The 21321-nt window shown below is 44.4% G+C and overlaps 1 protein-coding gene across 7 annotated transcripts in view; it reads right to left on the bottom strand.

Moving 5' to 3' along the window:
• LOC118509048 (probable G-protein coupled receptor 158) overlaps positions 1 to 21321 on the bottom strand; it is a 56750-nt gene that overhangs the window by 10523 nt on the left and 24906 nt on the right. For all 7 annotated transcript variants that reach the window (XM_036049132.1, XM_036049133.1, XM_036049129.1 and 4 more), the window contains exons 3-8: positions 16124 to 16907; positions 13950 to 14189; positions 13690 to 13864; positions 13521 to 13589; positions 7429 to 7857; positions 7131 to 7325 (exon numbers count right to left, since the gene is read on the bottom strand). In XM_036049132.1, the coding sequence (XP_035905025.1) occupies positions 7131 to 7325; positions 7429 to 7857; positions 13521 to 13589; positions 13690 to 13864; positions 13950 to 14189; positions 16124 to 16907 (1892 nt within the window). The remainder of the gene's footprint in view (positions 1 to 7130; positions 7326 to 7428; positions 7858 to 13520; positions 13590 to 13689; positions 13865 to 13949; positions 14190 to 16123; positions 16908 to 21321) is intronic.

Below are 21321 nucleotides of genomic sequence, written 5' to 3'. Positions count from 1 at the left end.
AAACAAAAACGATATACAGACATTTATCTGAAACTCATAGCTGCTTCCCTATGCATACAGGTAACCACCCATCATGTTTGGCAATGGATTGAGCCGCATCGTGGGGCTGAATATGGTAACAGAAATAAGATCTGCCATATTGGTTAGAATGCTAATATACTCATTCACATGGTAGATGAAGGTTACCGAGTATTTACTTCAGTCGAAAATTTGATTCACGGCTGCCCTCTTGTTAGTTGGCCAGGAAAGGTTTAGAGGTGAAAAATTGTCACTTCAAATAGAATATGGCTTAGAAGTGATATTCAGATGTAATTGCTCCATCTAGGGTCAAGAGACAACACCGATAGGAGTATTGATATGCGCAAGAGTGTTTGACCTACGGCAACGATCAAAACACTCTCATCACATGAGTTACGGCGACATTGATCGGTGACCACGATCCGTCAGCGGATTCTACTTAATGGCTTAATAATGGTCATACCTGTCGCTTCTGGTTTACTAGACTTGTTGATAACACGTCAGTCCTCACTGTAGGTGTTAGGTCCGGATGGGATAGAAACTTCGGTCTTACAGAAAGACGACCGACGCCTCTGTCACCACTTACACCGGGCTGCTCCTTCAGCGGGTTATTCGATCCGATTTGGTCACTTTCAAGTCAGAAGCACTTCTCCGGGTTTTTTTTTATCCTAAAAGATACTGCCCTGCCAGCTCGGTACCGCTCGTCACGTCGCTAATTCACAGTTTTATCCATAATAAAAGTACTCACATAAATCTCTAAGGCTTAGGACTCTGTTCAATCGTAAACGAAAACCTTAAAGTGCCGTTTGATAGCAAGATCCTTAAGAGTCTTCTTCTTGTTTGCCCATGCCTGCCATTTCAGGCTTTTAAACTTATTATTGATACCACGTCGTTGGCTAGTCAGTCGTCAATACGGGAGAACGGTCCGGATGGGATTTTAGCCCCGGTCCTACCGTTTGAAGACCGGTGCCGTTATCGCCTCACCGCCGGGCCGTCCCATGCTAAGTAGTATATGGTCTATTAAGTGTTAAAGGACTATCGGATAATACTTCCAACGATGCAACCAAACGCGTAACTTTACTTCAGAGCATCTTACTAACTCACTAGGCTTCGGTGAACAAATCGATCACGCCAATGTAAAATATGGAAATGAAGATCTAGAATCGGTAAGAATTCCTTTAAATTTAAAATTAAAAAAAAACCCAGATGAATTTGATATTTGTTAATAAAAACTTTTCTGTCTTATTAACAAACTTACTTAAATTTTAAAGTTATCTCACTATAATGCAGCATTGTCACATTGAACTTATGAGATCATCTTCACCTGACTATTTAACTTTTTTGCTTCGCAGTCATCATCATCATCCCAGTGTACAACACTGGGTCAGCTTGCTCCATCAGTACGTATTCTTCACTGCGAGCCACATTTTATCTGCCGCACATTGTTGGCATAACTAGCGTGCGCCCGGCAGGTGACAACAAAAATAATAAACTTTCGTTCCAAATCACACCGCGCACCTTGCGATACACTTTTTTCTGAGCGTGTTTACTGCCAAAGCAGTACTGAAAACTCTTTCATTATCCAGAAGTGATCTACAACCATTCAAAGGCAAAGGGAGCGTTAGGGAGGAAACGTCGTGCGCCGGTTTAACGAGATCCCTCAATGTGCTTCAAAACTGTTGCCAGGTGACACTCGGCGCGTTGGCAGACAACGTTCGAGCCGCACATTGACATACACGCACACGACGCAGCTGGAAAAAGTTACAGTGTCTGTCGATCCTTCGTTCGTGTTTCGTAGTAATTTTTTTGCTTCTTTTTCCCCTGGCCCGTGTAAGAAGCTTCCGTGTCCGGGCGCTGGTTCCGTGTACGTGACAAACTTCTCGGTAGCGCCCGTTTAAAGTAGCAACGCAGCAGTACAAAGTTTATTGTCATGAAAATTTGATTAGGATTCGTAGGAAAAACTTTTTTGTCCCTCCCCCCCTCTGCCCCCCCGCTCCCACCATTCTCTCATTTTCCAAAAGCCTGGCCTCCGTAGGTTTTCCGTCTTTCGTCGAGCGCGTTGATGTGGCTGGTTCAGATTTTTCATCCGCTTTTGCAAACGAAATCATCCTCAGAGACGGACGCTGTTGCTAGCCCGTTAGCAGCGTACCAGCGTATCTGTAGCTGTCCACGTTGCTGTGGAACGTGAAACATCGTCTCGTCCTTTTTGGCGGACGCTCGCTCGCGCAAAAGCGCAACGATGAGAGATGTCCTTTCGATTGAATTTTCCTCTCATGATTTATGTAATTTAATAAAGCCCGGAGATACTCGGGCAAGGGTTTTCCAGTTTAACTTCTGCTGTAATACGCATGAGACGCACTTGGCAACTCGCGCGACCGGAAGCAAAGCCGGTACCGAAACGACCCGGCGCTTGCTCGAACGGCGGAAAATCACACGAAAGACGAGTGAACGGCTGTGTGTGGCTCGTGGGTTAAGTGTGTTTGGGAAGTTTTCGACGACATGAATGTGTTCTGGGACCGAATTCTGTCAGTTGCGACCAACTTTCAGAGTCTGCCAAACTAGACCGGGCGGACACTGTAAACTGGTGCAGCAGCGGGCAGATCGGGCTGTGTAACGGGAGTGTGTAAAGTGTTAAATTACACATTTATCCTGGATTATCGTTCCCCCGGGGCGATGGGTCGCGGGCGATGAAGCAAGCGGATAATAAAGATCCAATTTTGCTCGCACTGCTCGGTCTTGAGTTCCCGGGAAAGCGAACGACCCAGGCAGGCAACAGTGCATCAGGAAGGCTTCAACCGAGCGTGCTTCCGATGGTAGTGTTCACCGAAGCGTAAGACAGTAACACTCACAGATTGGAGAGCTTGGCTGGCAGAATGTAATTTCGTAATTTGGGGACTTGGACTTTGGATCCCGGGGCGTGCTGCCCATTCCTCCTGTGTAGTAATGCAACTTTCGTGAAGTCAAAGTTGTGGTGTGATTTCTTCTGGAGTGACATAAGCAAAACTTCCGCTTCCGGTCGAGATGGGTTTGTATTGGTTACGGTCGTCTTGCTTCGGACAGGTTCTGTATTCGCGTGTCCTTGTTTTTCCTTTTTTTATTAACCTACACATCTGCCAACCAGCTGAAGCACACTTGCAAGCGTGCAGCAGAAAGTTGGAATGGTTTCGCTGTTCTCACTGATTCGATACAATTTCTGCGCAACAACAAAACGGAACGAACCAGATAAGCTATCGAGCTCCGTTTTCGGCTCTGTTGTTACGAGCTGGAAACACGATGATGGATAAATATATCGTTCCCCACAAGTTGCTATCCGAGAAAGTTTGATAAACTCTCTAATAAGGCTATGAAACGGACCGCCCCTCATTTCTTCTTTGGCCCCGTTTCTTCTTCTCCTTCTTTGGCCTAACGACCTTTCAGGTCATGCCTGCCATTTCTGGCTTGCTAGACTTAATGATATCATTTAGTTGGATAGCCAGTCCTCACCTGTGGGGGAATAGTCCGGGTGCATTTGTGCGTGCTGTGCATCAGCAGTGCTTACGTTCAAATTTTATAAATTGCTAATATATTGATATATTGTGCCACAAGTGTATCTTCTAAGAGCAAAAAGCTTAAGCTGACGTGTAAAGTTAAGCTAACGATGGATCTTCGCATCAGCTAACTTAGAATATGTTTGGGGTACAAAGCTTTCAAGGGGTACCATATAAATGGACAAAGGCGAATATTTCTATAGGCAAGCTGTGTAGGACCACTTCACACGGCAGGACCCGGGTTCAAATCCCATCCAGACTGCCTCCCCGTACACTTGGCTGACTAATTTGCTATGGGTAAAACCAAGTTACAGAAAGCCCGAGGCTTTTCGCGGTTGTAGTGCCAAGGGAAAAGAAGAAACTTTGCGGTCCTTAGAGTCTCGAGCTTTTATAGCGCACTGAACTTTTAAAGTATGTACAGGTTTATATATACTGTATATACTAAGTTCGGTAGGAACTCTGTAAGGGACGGACAGGTGACTGTGGCGAAAGCTACGCTGGTCTGTGGTTCAAATCCCAATGGCTGTGCCACCCCGTAAGTATGATTCACTCACAGAAAGTCACAGAAAGCCAGAAATGGCTGGCCGAAACCTATCGCGGTTGTATTGTCAAGTTAGATGAAAAACTCAACCTTGATCACGGGCCGTACACTGATACTAATACCTCTTTTAGAGAAAGATTTTTTTGCCTAGTGGCGTGGTAGGCCACAGAAAAAGGGATGTAGTGATGGCGTTGATGCGTCCGCCAGAACGGCCGGGATAATAAACTGGCAGAATACGGCGCAAGACCGTGAGCGGTATCGAGCACCGTCAACAGGCTGAGACCGTGAAGCGGCTGTAGCGCCTGATAGGTAAGTAAGCATACTAATACCGTACTAACGTGAAGAATTAAAGTCTCAATAATGGTGTATTTATAAACAAAACAGTGCATTTAACTGCTGCGCTTTAAAATTGTACCCAAGCAGAGCTTTCGCACTGAACATTCCATCAAGTTCGAACCATTTGTGCGGCGGTTCCGGCGCGGCAAACGTTAAGTTGTTTGATCATTATAATTAAAACCAAACACCTTTAACCTGAATCTGTTCGCTAAGTCGCTATCAGCTTGATCCATCCGAATCGCACGGGCCGGACAAGCAAGCGTATGTGTTTACCTTTACTCGATGCAGTGTGCGTGTGTGTCATCCGACCATTAGAACGGAGGCCGCGAGCCACGTTTAGATTGTTTCAGTCGAATAAACACGCAATCAATTTCGCTCAATTGCGTCGGTTGCGGGAAAGCGTCGGCTGCTGCTCGCACAAGAAGCACTTTGGACAGGAGCGTTTGTCAACATTAACGCTGCTCGAATCGACGGTTGGCCGTACTTGGCTGGAGTGTGTTTAGTAATTGGCAAACAAAATGTAGAGAGAGAGAGAGAGAGAGAGAAAGAGAGAAAAAAGGGCCAAAACAAACGCACAAAAAAAAAGCTTTACGATTGTTCACGTTTGGCCTGCGACGATATCGCTCAAGTGTAATGAGACAGTGAAGCAGCTTTAAGATTCAATCTAAGGCACTACGGTTCAGGTTTGCCGCTTGGGCAGCTTACACGACGGTGCACGGTGTGCGTGGTGCTCATGGGTGTGAGTTTATTTTCTACCGACCCACGCTATCTTGATAACGATGAATCAAAAACAACATCCTGCCTTTGACATCGTTTCAGTAAACAACCGTCCTCCGGTGTGAGGCCGCGTCTGTCGTTGGCGCCATCTTTCTTTTTGTGCAAAGCAGGCGGGAGTCTGTACCCCTGCCTGGGGTGTAAAGTACGGGGAGATTTTGTAAATAAGTGGTTCAATTTGTTTTTCATTCAAACCGCCCGAGTGTCCCGTCCTGTGCCCACCCATCTGACCGGGTCCTGCAGCATGGTTGACAGATAGCACAAGGAAGCGTGTGATGATGACGAGATAAGAATGCAGACTGCTAGCTTAATCCCCGCCCCAGCTCCCACCCTGGAACCGGTACACCGGTGAAGTGGAGCACAAAAAAAGGAACCGAATAGGTTCCCTTTTTTCAAAAACGGAACGTTTTTGTCTGCGTAGAAAATGGCCCCATTTTGTAAGAAAATCAGTGGTAAGACGGTGGTAAAGTGGGCACTTTATGGGCACGGAGTTTATGAAAAGTGTCAGCGAAAAGGGAGTAAAAATTGCTAAATCATCATGTGCGGTGGTAATGAAAAGGAAGAATAAAACAAGTTCTCTCCCCATCCATTTACCCCTCAAACCAAACAAACCACACGGGCGACGGCGAAAAAGTATGGTTCGGGCCAAGGACGGTACGGAAGAATTAACGCCGGGTGGGTTATCTTAGCTAAAGCTGAAAAACATTATGCCTTTGGGGTCTCGGTGGGGCGATTATTATTATTCCCTGCAGAATGAAAGTAAATTTCGATGACATCGCAACGCTTTGTCGGGCCTGAAGCAAGGCCGGAAGCGAAACGCTCGTTTCACTATGCCAACGGTTTTGCTGGGCTAATATCGAAATAATTAGCTAGCCTAGCTGTGAAGTGTGAAGAAGATCGCAGAGTATATTATTAGCGAGTGTAAGCCGCTCCGATGAGTATATAGATGTAGTATGTTGTTTGAAACAAAATAAAGCCCACATAAGATGAGTGCAGATGTTGAGACTCTTTTTTGGTAACGGAAAATGATCGTAAGAAAAGCAAAAAGTTGTTGGATAAAATTGTATCACAAGAAACCCAAAGCCATAAGAAAATAAACATGAAGCTGAACTCAACCATCAACGATGTGTATTGAAAGAGTAAAATAAAATGACGTTGTAGTTAGTGTTGTGTCTGTTTGTGAGCTAAGTTTGTGTAAGGTTTCCTGGGTATATTGAGCTTGTGTGTGTGTGTGTGTGGGACATATGTACAGAAACAATGCTACAGGCGCACGCAGGCCGCACATTTAGGCACGATCTGGCGACACACTCAAAATGCACGGTAAATGGTGGCACAGGGCAAATATTGGTGGGACAAAAATATTGAACAACATATTGCTAATGGACAAAAATACACGGAGCGTGCTAGCGCAGATTTGTTCCCTTGACTATTCGATTATGCGGTGTTAATCTGATAGCGTATGTGAAGGGTAGCATAGACGGTGGGTGTGATAAGCGGGTTTTTTTTGTAGGACATGTTGAGTACGGGGAATCGAAAGCTATCGCCATACGATTGGGAGGTAGTTTGAGATATAATTGGGGGGCCATGTAGTGTGACTCGCACGGATGGAGTCATAATATGAATATGTTTTTTGAATGAAGGATTTTAATGAAGTTCTAACATTTTTGTGAACAATTTTACTGAAGTTTCTCCAATCTTGTACATGTGTTCCAATTTGGTAAATCTAGACGGTACATGAACTATGTTTCGCGTCGAAGAAGAGACCCATTGAGTCTTTGTTTCGATACTTGTTTTGTGGAATTTTCCTTCGGATGTGGAATGCGGAATGGTGGAGAGGATGGAGTTGGAGAGGTTGAGGGCAGAGGGGTTGGAAATGCAACAACTGTGCGAAACTGTGGGGATCAAGGACAGGGAGTTGACCCGCTGACATTTACCTGTTTGTGCTGGTACCAGAGCTTAGGGAGAAAGATCAAGCCCAACGTCACGGTGTTGGTCAGTTGCGAGCGCACGAACAGGGCTAAGAACAGTGTAGACGGATTGAATTCCTCCAAATACCAAAAGCGCAGTATGTAGAATGTGGACGAGACGAGAAACTCGATCAGTATCGATGCTACTAAAAACTGTCGCTCCTGGAAATGAGAGATACGGGGTGATGAGAAAACCGTAGTAAATGCAAAGCACCATCACCCATTCTGGCAGTACATGGTTGCTTCCTAGCATTGAATAGCTTACCCGAAATTGCGTGTTGGCATTGCGGCTTGCGATGGCCAACTGTAGCCCGAAGCCCAGTATCAGCAGCTCACCGGCCTCGGTCACGTAATCCCAGCGCAGGGGTCGACACATGTTGGACGCAACCTGCTCGGCGTCGAGCGACTGCGGTTGGTCCATCTGCCACACCAGCTCGCTGTACTGCAGAAAGTCGAGACTGGTCGCGGTAAAGGCGGCCAGGTAGCATAGCACCGCGACGATCATGGCACACAAGTAGCGCAGCAGATCGAGATCTCTCACAACCCATCGATGAGCTTTTCTGGTGCGGAACTCCACCAGGTGACGGTACAGCTTGAGCACGATCGCACCGTAGCAAATGATGAAGCCCAGCTCACGGCACCACGGTTCCAGCAGGCACCGCACAGTCGATGCCTGCAGGAAGTGTAGAGCAACCTGTTTGGAAGAGGGGGAAATGTCAAACTTTTAGCATTTTTAATGGTTTAAATATAATTTTGAGTTTAAACGTAATTTTGCTGTCTAATGTTGATAATCGTGGAAATGGTAGCAGCTTAAATGATTTGGCGCTGCTGGCATCCTTGGCCGACTCTACTCAATGATATCTGCTTAACTATTGTGTATGTACATGAGATTTATAGCTTCAGTTTCATTTCATGCAAATTGCTCCTCCTAAAAATCGTCTGATTAAATTTGCAATGCTAGAAAAAAACGCATTCGTATATCCTACCACGATACGAGTCATAGAAAGCAGAAATGTCTCTAAAACTCTATCATTTCAGCAGTGGCGCCACCCTTCTTCATACGGTCTCAGCAGCAAGACTGACAGCCTAGCAACTCCAGCGATGGGCCTACTCGTAAGATAATCGAAAGCTTGCCGGTAGCGGTGATGGCAAACGGAAATGTATAACTATGTCAACTTGGGCTAGCTGGAACAGTACTACTCCGGCAGGCGTGTCGTGTCTGCGTATCGCACTATAAATCATTTCGGATGGGAAGCAATAAAGTGAAATGTAGTTAGCGGGAAGCGTTGAACTGAGGAAAAAGAAATCCCGCACATAGTTTGGTCTGTCTGAGTGGTTGGAACCTTGTGGAACGATGATTTGTGCATGTCTCCCCGGCGACGGCGCGTACATTTTTCGCTCGCAGAAAATTTCTTGTTAGCGGGCGATCCTGTACAGCCTTGCCCGTTCGTTCATCACTGTCAGCGCATCGGTACGTTCACCGAGTCGAGTGACATCATTATCACCTTTCCTTAGTGCGCTTAATGTGCGGGGGTTTCCGATGCAATAAATTTTGCCCCCGTTTCTATCTCTTCGGTGATGAATTGATGCAATTTTAGTGGTGCATTACTTTGGGTTTGCCGAAAAATCGATAATACATTAGCCACTGCGATGGTGGCCGCAGGGTGATGCGGTGTGTCTGCCAAATTGAGTAGTATATTAAACAAACAAAAACTGCCATTGAACAAGTTGAGAGTTGAGATAATGGGAGTTGAATAAAAAGGCTCACACACGTTATTGTTAAAAAATATTTTTTTTTCTTTGGCACTACAACCTCGAGAGGTCTCGGCCTGCCATTTCTGGCTTTCTGTGACTTAATTTAACCCGCAGAAAAGTAGTCAGCCTTACGTATGGGGAGGCGGTCTGGATGGGATTTGAACCCCGTCCCTGCCGTGTGAAGACCGGCGCCGATGTCGCCTCGGCCACCGGACCGCCCTGTTAAAAAATATAGCCAAATAAAAATCATAACTAAAAGCATCGGGACCAGATACCATTATCACAGTGTTTTTATGAGTGGTTGGTGACAATACAATAAACTGCGTGAAATAAGATTAGCTCCACCGTTTTGATTGGCAACATTTTCCTCATTTATTAACCGATTCTTCTATTTTTAGTAAAGAAATCATTAAAAAAAAACCGATTTTAAACCTTTTTGAGTCATAACACTGATTGTAACAAAAATTCATGAAACCGTTATTATCCCGTTATTATAACCGTGAAACCGTTATTATATTATCATGACCGATAATTATCCCAAATTATTTATGCACGGGATAGGCCTATGTGGCAAATGTAATTTTTTTAAAAGTTATTTGCAGAAAGTTAGACAAATATCCGCTCACACTGAGTACTGAACAACTGAGCAAAAAATGATAAATAAAGCAAATGAGCAAAAAATTGCCTCAACATCTGGTGGTGGTATTCTTATTTCGCGCAGTGTATTTAAAGATAATGTTATTGAAAATTCGTCCTAAAAACCAACAAACTGAAGAGGTTTGTGTTCGCCATTCGTGTGGAACCACCGTCGAAAGATTTTCTATAAACCATATCGATAATCGTAGAAATCTGTTAAATTCATTTCGCGGGAATATACAGAATACCAAGCAGCAACGCCCCATCTCACATGGATCGATAAGAGATAGATTTCGAAAGAAATGTAACAAAACAAAAAGAAATGCATTTCTCTTTGCCAGAAAGCACATTTTCCACAGCCGTGTTTTTTTTTACCCACCCAACTGTTTCTCCAACTTTTCATAATGGCAATCTTCTCTTGGAGCGTGGAAAAATGAAAAACTGTGTGCAAAGTCAACATTTCGCTTTTGTACGTGTGCCGCTTGTCAGATAAAAGCAATGCTACGGTGAGCGTGCGATAGTCGACTAAAATTTATTGACATACCGTACGAAATTATGTTTTCGTAGCCATCGTTCTTCTATTTTTGGCTCCGAATGCCGTGCGTTTGCCCTTTGCCTCCGTACAAGGCCTGCTGTAGCTCTTACTGTGACGCGGCGGTAGCGGCGTTTTGTGCTTCACTCTTTATAGAAAATCTATCCACTCAGACAAGAATGAAAAGATGACTTCTTAAAATTGTGGCTAGAATGTTCACCGATAGTTTGAGGCATTCACCGTGGTCAGCTTACGCTCCTCCATTGGTCAGAACCAATGTAGATGGGCGTGTGGTAGATAGCTGACAGTGACAGACGCACGAAAGCGACGAGTCATGCCACTCTGTTTGGATTGGTGCGGAGGCCTTCCCCTAGCAATGGCGAGCGTTGCGAACGGAAAAGCCCCAATTTGCGGATGGATTTCATTCGAGATGGATGTATTTCGATAGTCGATTTATGATGAACGGTCACGGAGCCATTGAGGTTTGGTTCGATTATGGGAGCGACGGAAAATGGAATAAATTCCGTGGAAGTAGCGGATGAGCAGATGTGTGCACACGGTTCAAAGTGACGGTTCCAGCAGCTGGATTTCTATAACAGGCAGCCGACAATCGGATGCTGTCGTTGGTGGAGCAATGGTGTACGTTTTCTTGGTAAAAAATTAAGCAACAAAATCAGTTAACATTCTGGTTCGCTCAAGTTCTTGGTATGTTTTGTTATGAGCTTAATAGATTTCCTGCCAATTGGGGAAATCGTGCGTGAAGGTAAATATTATTCAGTGCTCAATTGCTTACCGATGGTTAAACTGTGATTAATGCTTCCCATCATCCACTGCATATGTACAAGGACAACAATAATTAAACGGCAGGTAATGATGTAGGCTGAGCGCCGATGGCTGGATGGCTAATGCCACGATGAAATGTTAATTAATCTCGCGGAGAACTGCCACGTGCCACGGACGGGCTCGTGTGGTATCTCCAGTATACTTAGACCCTTAATCAAAGGGGCATGGCATTCGTCAACGGTTCGCGAGCTCGTTGATTAGCTGCGGTTTATCGAATCGATATGTTAATCATCGTGTCATAAATTAATTTCCTTTCACACCTTACGCTATCCTCTGCCATCTTTGCATCTCGCAAAACTGGTGCACCATGTTCAGCAAAGAAACCCATTTTCATTGTGTGTGTGCGCTAGTGGATGGCACCAATTGAAACCGTCAATATTAGTGTAAGATCAATAAATTGTACCATTCAATTAAGGGTGCTTATTTGCGGTGCATTGCATTGCTCAGCAGTGCACCGACGCAGAACCGACGAGTGTTTGTGGCAGTGTGTGGGAAGGCTGTTCGAACTGTACGTGTGTTACATACCGTTGTCTCTTTGTGTGTGCATGTAGGTATGCATTTTTGCCAAGGGTGTGCCACGTTTGCATCTGTTGCAAGTGCTTTGAAGTTGTTTTAATGCAATCGACTGGTTGTTGCGCCATCACCAATTAGGCAAAACACCATATGCAGATAAGTGCGGGGATGTAAATAAATTGGAATTCTACAACTTTATAAGTTCACACGAACCGAACCGTGTTGGAAAATGGTAATTAGCATAGCACAGTTTTGTGGTTAAATATTTGCACCCAGTTACATTGATTTGCTCTCTGCTGTAAGTTGTACCTCAAACCAATACATCGCTATGGCACAACAAAACATATTCGAGGAAACCACGAATATTGGTTGGACAATACCTCCTCTCCCAAGGGTGTGGTGCCAACAGGACGATGAATCAATGACAGTTGACGCGAAAAGCTCTTCATTGAGGAAAAATGCTTGTATCAAGTGACATTTTTGGATGTATTACGTACAAGCCAAGTTCTACAATTATTATTGATTTAAAAAAACTGTTCTGAGTATGAACCTGCCAGGAAGCTGGATCTGAAGTACCCAGACAATTATATGCGAAAAGGGTTTTTTTTAAATACGTATTAAGGTTTCCTCCACTGGCGTATACCGCGCGGTAATATGAACTGCGATCACGACTCAGTATCCCCAGCGCCACGGTGAACAAAACCATCCTGTATTATAAATTTCATCATTAGTAATTCAACCATCACGCTTCAAGTATCAGCTGGTCCTACGCTGGCCGTTAATAATGAGACCGGGGTAACTGCTGCTGGAGGTGTCACTAATTTTCTGATGTGAATAGCTTGTATGTGTTTTTTTCATGCAGAAGCTTACATGTATGCGCGCTAGTTCTATAGCACGACATAATGATATTACCTCAGCTGCACACGCTTATTAAATTCAATGGAAAAACCACCAGCACCCACCCACCATGGCCATGTCAGGATGGAGCATCACTTGGCCGTTTGCTGGTCGAGCATGGTTCACAACTTTAATGATGACTGGAAACTTTTGATTAAAATTGTTGTCGAACAATAACGGGTGCAGGAGCTTTTGCGTTACCCTTACGCGTCACGTGACCACGTGACGGAGCGATTGTGATGATGGTCGTTCCGGTTTTTTTTCTTTCTCTCTCCGAAGTCGATTTACTTCTCCCATCGCGTGCTCACACAAGCAGTTCAAGCGAATAGTATAACCTACGAAAAAATGGGGCAAAACTCGATGCAATGTCACGTTTGTTTTCGGTCGGTTAAAACTTTTTCCGTTTCGTCAGTGGCTATCGGTCTCGGGCCGGGTCTCTATTTATAAACCCAACCCAATGGGGCGTAACGCGTTCGGTTCGGTTAGGTTTCCGGTTTGGGGAAAAAAGTACAACGAAAAAACAAAAAACCGATACGATAACCATTTTTTATGCTCCCCACAGCTCCTCCTTCGACACGCTTCCTTACGATCACGCCTATACGTGGCCTATGGTGACTAAATTTTTGATGATGGTTCACTTTATCGTGGCCTACTTAATCCTTTCCAGTCTTGTTAAATCTTACGCCCACTGGGCCGTATGCCAGTGGGCCCACTGGGCCGTATTGTGGAAGTGAGTTGGTTTTTTCTTTTAATTAATTCTTTTCACCGTACACAGCAACGGTACGGAACGGGTCATGGGTGAATAATATTGATGACAGTTTCATTTTGATACAATTTTTCCCCACAATTTGTTGCTGCCCGGTTAACACGCCGAGTGAATTATTAAGCACGCTGGTTTTCCCTTTTTGCCTTCGTAGCCGGTTGGCACAGACGGTGCATGCCGTTTAGTTTCCGGTTAAATTGTTAATTTGCTAATTAATTTCGACGTCGAGAAGTGACGCTGTTTGGTTTTGATAGCTAGTGAATTGATTATTGCGTTTGTAGTTTTTTTTTGTCTCGTTCCAATCGAATCAAACAAATTGTAATACTATTTTGTTCCTCCACAATTGCAGTTTTCTTAGCGTTTGTTTGAAAATATGTTTCTTTTCGCTTTTCATATAATAACAAAGGATAATACTTACCGCTAAATATAGAAGTAAAATGCCGAATAAAATTGTCTCTAAAATGGTCCACATCCCGGTGGCAATGGTCTGCACGGTAGGGAAAAATCGATATGACAATGTAATAAATATATCTGAATTAGTATCATTTATCCAGAACATGTTGTGCCTTCCAAACACCTGGCCGTACCTTGCACTTCCGTTGACGGAACACAATTAACGCTAACACTAAACAACAAAGCATACAAGCTCCTAAGATAGCACCGATCGTGGCCTTCATGAGTGTTTCGGTGCTAAAGTCCTCGTCCGGGCTGCTGCAGCTACCCGCCGAATCGCACTCGCATGCACTCGGGCACGGAATGCAGCTGAAATGGTGAAATGAAGATACGAACAAAAATGCACGCTGGTTTAATTTCCCCGGTTCGGTTCGGTCAGCTCGCGTTGTCTCACCTAAAGTTTGTAATGTTGCCATCATTCTTCTCGGAGGAGAAACCCTGTATCGATTCGTTGGGAATGTAGTAGCCGGGCCGGCAGACGCAGGTATATTTGCCCCGGGGCTTCGAGGCGTCCAGCTCCGACAGCAGGCAGAAGGTGGACTCGCGATCGCAAACATGACGGCGTCCGAAAATCGATTCCAACGCATCGTTGCACTGATCCACGTCCGCCGCGATAAACGCTGAAGCAACGATTCTGCCAACAGGAAATGAAGGGATGACGTGGTGGTTTGGTAAAAAAAAAGATAGTAAAAAATGTTGGAGCTTTAGTTTGTTCCCAAAATGGAAGGAAATTAAAGTGGTTGTACCAAGTATGGTTGTATATCGTACGAAAAGGAATATAAATGCCAACAGGCGTAGAGACGTTTGATAGTGGGTAGTAAAAAAAGTTTTTTAAACAAAGATGTTAACCACAAAAGTGCAGCCATTAGTGCTGGGTAGCTGGGTTTAGGTCACATCAGATAATTGCTTATCATGATGATGATTTTTTCTGCTAACCTGCTAGCCATGGGTTTGAAAGCGGTGGTTGTTTTTTCACATAATGGAGGTTTGTTTTTGCGAAACTGACAAGCAAATGTTCTATCAAGTGACCACAAAATCAGTGAAAAGGAATGAAAGGAGGGAGCCAAGCTAACAATGTCTACCAAATAAATGTGTTCGTGTAATAGATTACAATCAGTATGGTTTGATTTTCTACGGAAGACGATGTTAGGCTTGAACCTGCATCAGACAGTTTCATAATTAACGTTTCATGTCTACGAATATGGGACACTCGAATAATGAATGATTGTTTTTTTGCTAATAATGATATCATGTACTGACAATGCAGAAAAATTATAACAACATCTGACAGCGATTCTTCATACTACTGCTACCGTCCGAGTATGCATAACGAAACTTAAAGGTGAGTGAAATTCTTTACGATTCAAATTTAGCATGACTGCATCGCAGGATACGAACTTATTTTGGGGCGACGTCCGGGTTGCTGGACGGAGATGGTTTCCATCATGGGCGGGCTTTGTTCTCGTGAATTAGTCTCATAAGAACGGGGCCCCGGGGCAGTGATGAAATAATGTTAATTAACTCCTCGGAGCTGTTTTGCGAGAAAAACCCCGGTATAGAACGAAAAAAGACAAACTAAAAGTAAAAAAGCTGCAGCAAGCTCGGCCCTTTCTGGAGCCATTACAACGCTTCCAGGTTATCTTCACAGTGTCCGCTTCAACAAGCCATCATACAGTCACGTTGGCAATTGTGCTGTTGTGCTTAATTTATTCTTGCTATCCTTTCCGGGAATGAATCTAGTTTCGGGGAGGTGGAAAGTACCCGTCGCATTTCCGAAGCAGGGTGCCGCCGATGTGGTGGACGGACGGATTTAGGGCGCTTTTAAGTATTTTCAGGCATTTTTACGATTACTTTGAATCCTGGGGAGGTTTGGTAGAATTGCTTGGGGGGCGGGGTGGCACTCATTTGCTGCGGATGTTACTAACGAAGAGACGTCGCCGTGTTAATCCAAATAGTTGAGAAGTAAAAATCCGATAGGTTTTCATTAGCTTTTGGCGGATCAGCTTGGTAATTGAATCAAATGAGATTGCAGACGCTCGCTCCGTTTTGGTTCGTATTTTCGTTATGGTTGGACAATTTTTTGGAACTTGGAGCAAGTGCTTTACGTAAACGACGATCCAAGAAATTAATTAAGTTTCCGCGTATCCCTGTGGCTATGAGGGCGTTATCATAGTATAACAAGCAGCCGGCAGAAGCGAACAAAAACAAGCCTCCAAAAATCGATCGCTACGAGAAGCATTGCAATGAATTATTTTTTCCCGGAACACGTCAAACGATGGCGGATAGGCGGATAAACAAAACTCTTCATTCAGGATAGTTAATTCTTTTTCTATTTTGCTTTAGAAGTGAGTGTACCATAACTAGGTAGAATAATAAAACTACCTAATTTTTTTTACTATTCTGAAATAATAAGCGAACTTTCCCCAGTTGACAGACAAGTGAAAAAGGCGAGTGGTAGTGAGTTCATAATTAGACCTCCCAACGGTAACGGCGGGAAGTTTTCGAAGAATCGAACAGAATACCCCTAGTTGGCAATAAGAATATTGTATAATTCCAAGAAATACTCACTTGTACCCTTGCGACTCGACTGTAACACTGTACGGCCAAAGCCACCGTCCGTAGAGCGGGCCACAATCGCGGAACGGGGTACCCCAAAACTGAGCACCATTGCTTTGGTTCCAGGCGACACCCAGCTCCCGCCAGTAGGTCGACAGGAAGTTTTTGCTCTCGGACAGATTGACGTGTGCACTGTCAATCTGGTCCCGGAACTGTACCACGGCCAGAGGGAGTCGCGGTGACGCAATACCGACGGCCAGCAGTAACCCATCGTCCTGCTTCAATACGCTGCTTGCCAGCTCGTTAGCCTTCTCGCGTGCGAGCACGAACTTGCGATCATCCCGCGTCGTGCCATCTATCTTGCGGCCAGCGAGAAAGTCGGCGAACGTTTTTGCTGCTCCGATCGTAATGTCCGAGACGTCGTAGAATGGGTCGGGCGGGATCTCGTCCAGTGCACGCTGCTCGCACGGTGGAAGTGTCGGACTGACGGTGGTGGTGGACGAGAGCGTCGAAGGAAGCGGCTGCTGATCTGCTTGCGGTTCCTGCAAATCTGCCGACAGTTGCTCCAGTCCATGGCTTGAGTTGATCAGGAGAAAGGTTACGCCAATGAGTACCCAGCGCAGGATCTGCGATTGGTGACGATGGCAGTGGTGGGACGGCGAGCACACAGGTGGTGTTACGGTGGACAAAGTGAGAAGCCGATCATGAGCAGCCGGGTGATGGTGGCGATGATGACGATGACCCATCACCGATGTTTCTTGAGCTGGATATGGTGATCTATAGCTGTGCCGAGCATCTGGAAGAAGAGGAAAGCAGAGGAAAATCTTTATTGGTTGTTGGATTTATCGTTGTTATTCTGTGGACGACCGTCAGACTCATCGCATAGTTTCAGGTAGGTGTAGTAAATGACAATATTGCTCAGCAGTGTGTTAACCTGTAAGAGATATTATTTGACCTATCCCAACATCGTTAAACTCAAAAGAAAATCAATTAGTTAAAAATATGACAGATCATGACTCAATCATCAAGGGACGGAATTTGCCTTACCCTTTATTCCAAAATCTCCATTACGATCTCCATTCACCATAACTCCTATCCTATACCTTACAACTTGTTTCAAAAAGCTATTTGTATATTGTGCGATAATCTATCTAACACTTAATCAAAGGCATCCTCGCATTACCATTCAACGGCATTCAATCATCGCGACGTGAAGGTTTAATGACTGTGCGTACATTTTAATCTTCCAACACAATCCTCGCGTGATGGCCGGGAACAATGTATGTACATGTCAGCTTTTCTCTTTCGAGCGGCGGTAAATCCTCATAAACGGGCTGCCCTAGCTACCGAGGACGAATAGCTCTCCATTCCATTAATGATCGAACACTTAGGACCGGTGTGCACATTTTATCGTTCGCACGTACGTTGCGTGCTCCAATCGAATAGATGAAACCGTAAAACGCGACGCAGTGGAAATGTAGCGCCATGACGGTTTTCTGGGCAAAAGTGTCTCCGTACAGCAGCTCTTAAGCAATCGCTAGCGTTACGTTTTTCCGACAGGCCATCCTGAGTAGGTACATTTTGGCATGAAGGGCCAAGCGTTAATCTGTTTGCTGGTTGGCGTAGGCCGACGGTGACAAAGTTCGGCACTGTCGGTTGTAAGATGGTTGGATTTAATACCCCGAAGCGATCGGCTATGATTAAGCAGCAGGGGAGGAGATAATAGCATCGCTAAGCGCTTCGGAAAATTCGGAGGCTTCGAAGTCGATCCTAATGACTTATAATGTGGCAGTAGTCGCCGTGAGGGGCGGGGAACTCATGAAAGATTTATGTTCAAATCGAAACCACCAGTTTGACCCATTGGTTGCGCAGGCTTCGTATCGGTACTGAAACTATGGGAGAATTGGGGCAGCTTAGCGATTGTTGGCAGGGAGGCGAAGCTCGTTCCGTTCATCGAAAAGTTCCTCACACTTAAACATTAAGAAGCGAGTTAGTCAAAGCGGTAATTGCTTGCGTCTGGGTACAACCGTTCCGGCGCCCGAGTGTATCATTAATTATTCGGAACCGTAGCTCTAGCGGCCGATTAACTAAACGGTTTGACGCTGTAAAGCGATACCTTGTGCATGTAATTACGGTCAGCGGACGACGGTCAGATGTTATAGGCTGTCCGATAAGTACTGAGTTGTGCTATGATTAATCCAATCTCCTTTCATCAAATGAGTAGTCAATTGAGTGTTGACCAGTATTAAAATAAAAGCTTCATGACATGTTAAAGCTGTTGGTAGCTATTCGCCCATACTCGTGTGGAATTGATAACTTCATTGTATCATTTGTTCGTGACGTGAGCCAGATTAACTTGTTAGTAGATTAACAAGAACCCTGCTGGAACATCAAAGAAAGTTGGTGCATAGTTGGTTTAAATTATTTTTACGGCCGTGACACAACTTAACTACCCCGTCGAGAACTATCGTTCTTCAAATTCCAACGTAGAGATGTAATTTAGCCCCTGTCCCCATCACATCAGACGCCTGCCCTCTTCCGGCAAAGGGGGGGATCCTTTTCGGCCCTTTGAGCAAGATGACTCTCTTATGGCGCTAACGAACCGTTAGAAGTAAATACATCCTAATCATGCATCATGTTGACAGGCTGGTCATTTGTCATCCCTTATTGGAGCGGGTGCAGGACCTTCACCATCAGGTGCCTTGTCCTTTAAGAAAGGCCTCCCCGGGGAGACCCGGTAAAAACTTTGCCGGGTGACCGATTTTTCCCGAGCCCTTCATCTTTGGGTCGTTTACCCCTGGTGGTAACTGGTGGCTGTGCGTCCGAGGGGAATGAAGGCAGGCACAGGCCCAAAGAAAACTAACCTCCGGGGAGATAAAGTTTGTTTGCTTTTGAAGCAGACGCACTATCTTTTTCTTTTGTAAGGATTCTTTCATTGTGGGGACGTACGTTCTCACCACAAAAGGGAGATCCTTTCACTTTCAAAATGCTTGCCGGTAGCATCCTTTACTTGAACCGTGGGCAAAAGGGGAACCTAAGGTCATGTAGTGGCAGTGGTTGTCGCTTAGATGCTTGTGGGTTTCATGTAAGCCAATTTTGCACCCTTTGCCAAACGACACGGATAGGAAAAAAAACCCAAACGCTTCGGATTGGCACACTTCGTATTGTTCTCGGTGACTCGGAATTGGTGACCGAAGAAATGGTTTGTTCCGGGAAATGGGAAAAAGGGTGTTGTGGAGTCGTTTCGAAAACGGGGACACTTGAAAAAAGGTCATCTTTGAAATATTTCTCTGTCCCGGATTTTTCTCGGCTGCGCCGGATAGTGGAACGATGGTTATCTGTGTTAGTTGCAAATCGAGGATGGAGTTAGTTGGATGAAATGTATTATTTTCGAAGGTCCAAATCGAGTTAGGTCGAAAAATTGAAATAAGATGAATCATGTCTGACACCAATCGGAAGTGAAAGGGCGAATGAAAGAAAATGGGAGCACAATCGATCGAAAAGGATCGATACAGTTTTTGGAACAGAAGATTCTTTCCGATGCAGGATTGGACTGGGGTTTTGGTACACACTATTTGAACTCCTTTTCAAATGTGTTTATCTATTTTCAAACACAAAGAAGTGGTTGATATTTAAACTGAGAATTATAGAAGCGATATGAGCGATAGAGGTGTGTTTTGCACTGTTATCAGTTTGTTACCTAGCTAACGCCATTTATTTTCAAGTCAATTTAATTTGGTTTTCTCTATATTATTCTTTATATTATTATGTATATTATCTGCTTATCATCTCTTCTTCTTCTTTATCGGCACTACAACCTCGAGAGGTCTCGGCCTACCATTTCTGGCTTTCTGTGACTTAGTTTTACCCGTAGCAAAGTAGTCAGCTCAGAAGATTTGAACCCCGCCGTGTGAAGACCGGCGCCGTTATCGCCTCGACCACTTTATCATCTATAGCTCTCTTTAATTATCATATTATCAACTTGAATCTAATTCGTATTTCAAATATTAAGGAGCTTGGAGCTATATTTGACCATAAGAGGACATTTAATGAGCGCATAGATTTGATACTTGTGGAGGCGTTAACCTCGACGGTCTTCATATGGAAGTACCGAGGTTCAAATCTCATGCGGACCATCCTCCCATACTGAGGACTGACAATCCAGCTATGTGGTAACATTAAGTCAAGTAGGCCAGAAATGGCAGGCATGACCTAATAAGAGGTCTAAGGACAATTAAGAGAGAGGGAAAAAGATTTTATACTGACTAAGGCATTCAAATGTTTAGGACTGATGTATAACTTTGATGAGCCAAGATGTCTTTAGGCCCTATACTTTACAATTGTACAATCTATCTTGGAATATGCAAACGCAGTATGGTGCCCATGTAGTTTATCACAGACCATCCGCGTAGAGCGAGACAAAAAAGCTTCCACAAGAATGTGGCTTAGGAAAACTCTTTGGGCTTTCAACAGACTTGCGCAACTTTCGTCATCGCTGTCACTGCTTTGAAGCAGGTATGGCCCATCATACGATCGATGCATCACTTCTCTTATCCTCATTTCATTTCTATGTGCCTTCTCGTTCTCAGCCTTCGCGCCCTTTACTTGTCGTTGAATCTCGTTGTACTCGATACGGCAGGAATGACCATCATAAACTTATCTTTTTACCTCTTAGATTTCTATATCCTTATCAACAGCCAATTTCTTCAACACCTTCGCCTGCATCCTTATTAAGCCGATAATTGTGGAGAGTTTTGATTGGCGTGTTAAGTATAAAGTAACGTGGATTTTGTTTTTGTTTACGTTAATTTTGTGACAAACACAAACTACTGTTTCTTTGAGGATGATATGTATGTGGATTGTATGACTTCAAACTGACTTTATAATATTAACTTTATAACCTGTAACATTGAAAGAAACATTTTTAGGTCAAAAGTAACTAGGTTGATTACAGTACTGTAAATATCAACAGCTTTGAACATAAAGCTTGAAGATCCCGAACGTAAACAAGCTTCAACGATTCAGCTCCCTTAACTATACTGTTTATATCAAACAAATGTAGTTAACCGTGCTCATTAAGTAAAAGCGGTGCAGGACAAGAGCAGCCAGAGAAATAGTTCTTAGTCCAGGCGCTTAACGCTTGGAGCTTTTTTTTTCCATTTGTCTACAGTGCTCAGGTGGTCTTCACGGCTATCCTCCAGCTCGGGTGA

This window comes from Anopheles stephensi, chromosome 3 (genome assembly GCF_013141755.1).
Source record: "Anopheles stephensi strain Indian chromosome 3, UCI_ANSTEP_V1.0, whole genome shotgun sequence".
Classification (NCBI taxonomy): domain Eukaryota; kingdom Metazoa; phylum Arthropoda; class Insecta; order Diptera; family Culicidae; genus Anopheles; species Anopheles stephensi.
The sequence above is the reverse complement of the archived record's forward strand: the minus strand, read 5'-3'. Positions and strand labels throughout refer to the sequence as shown.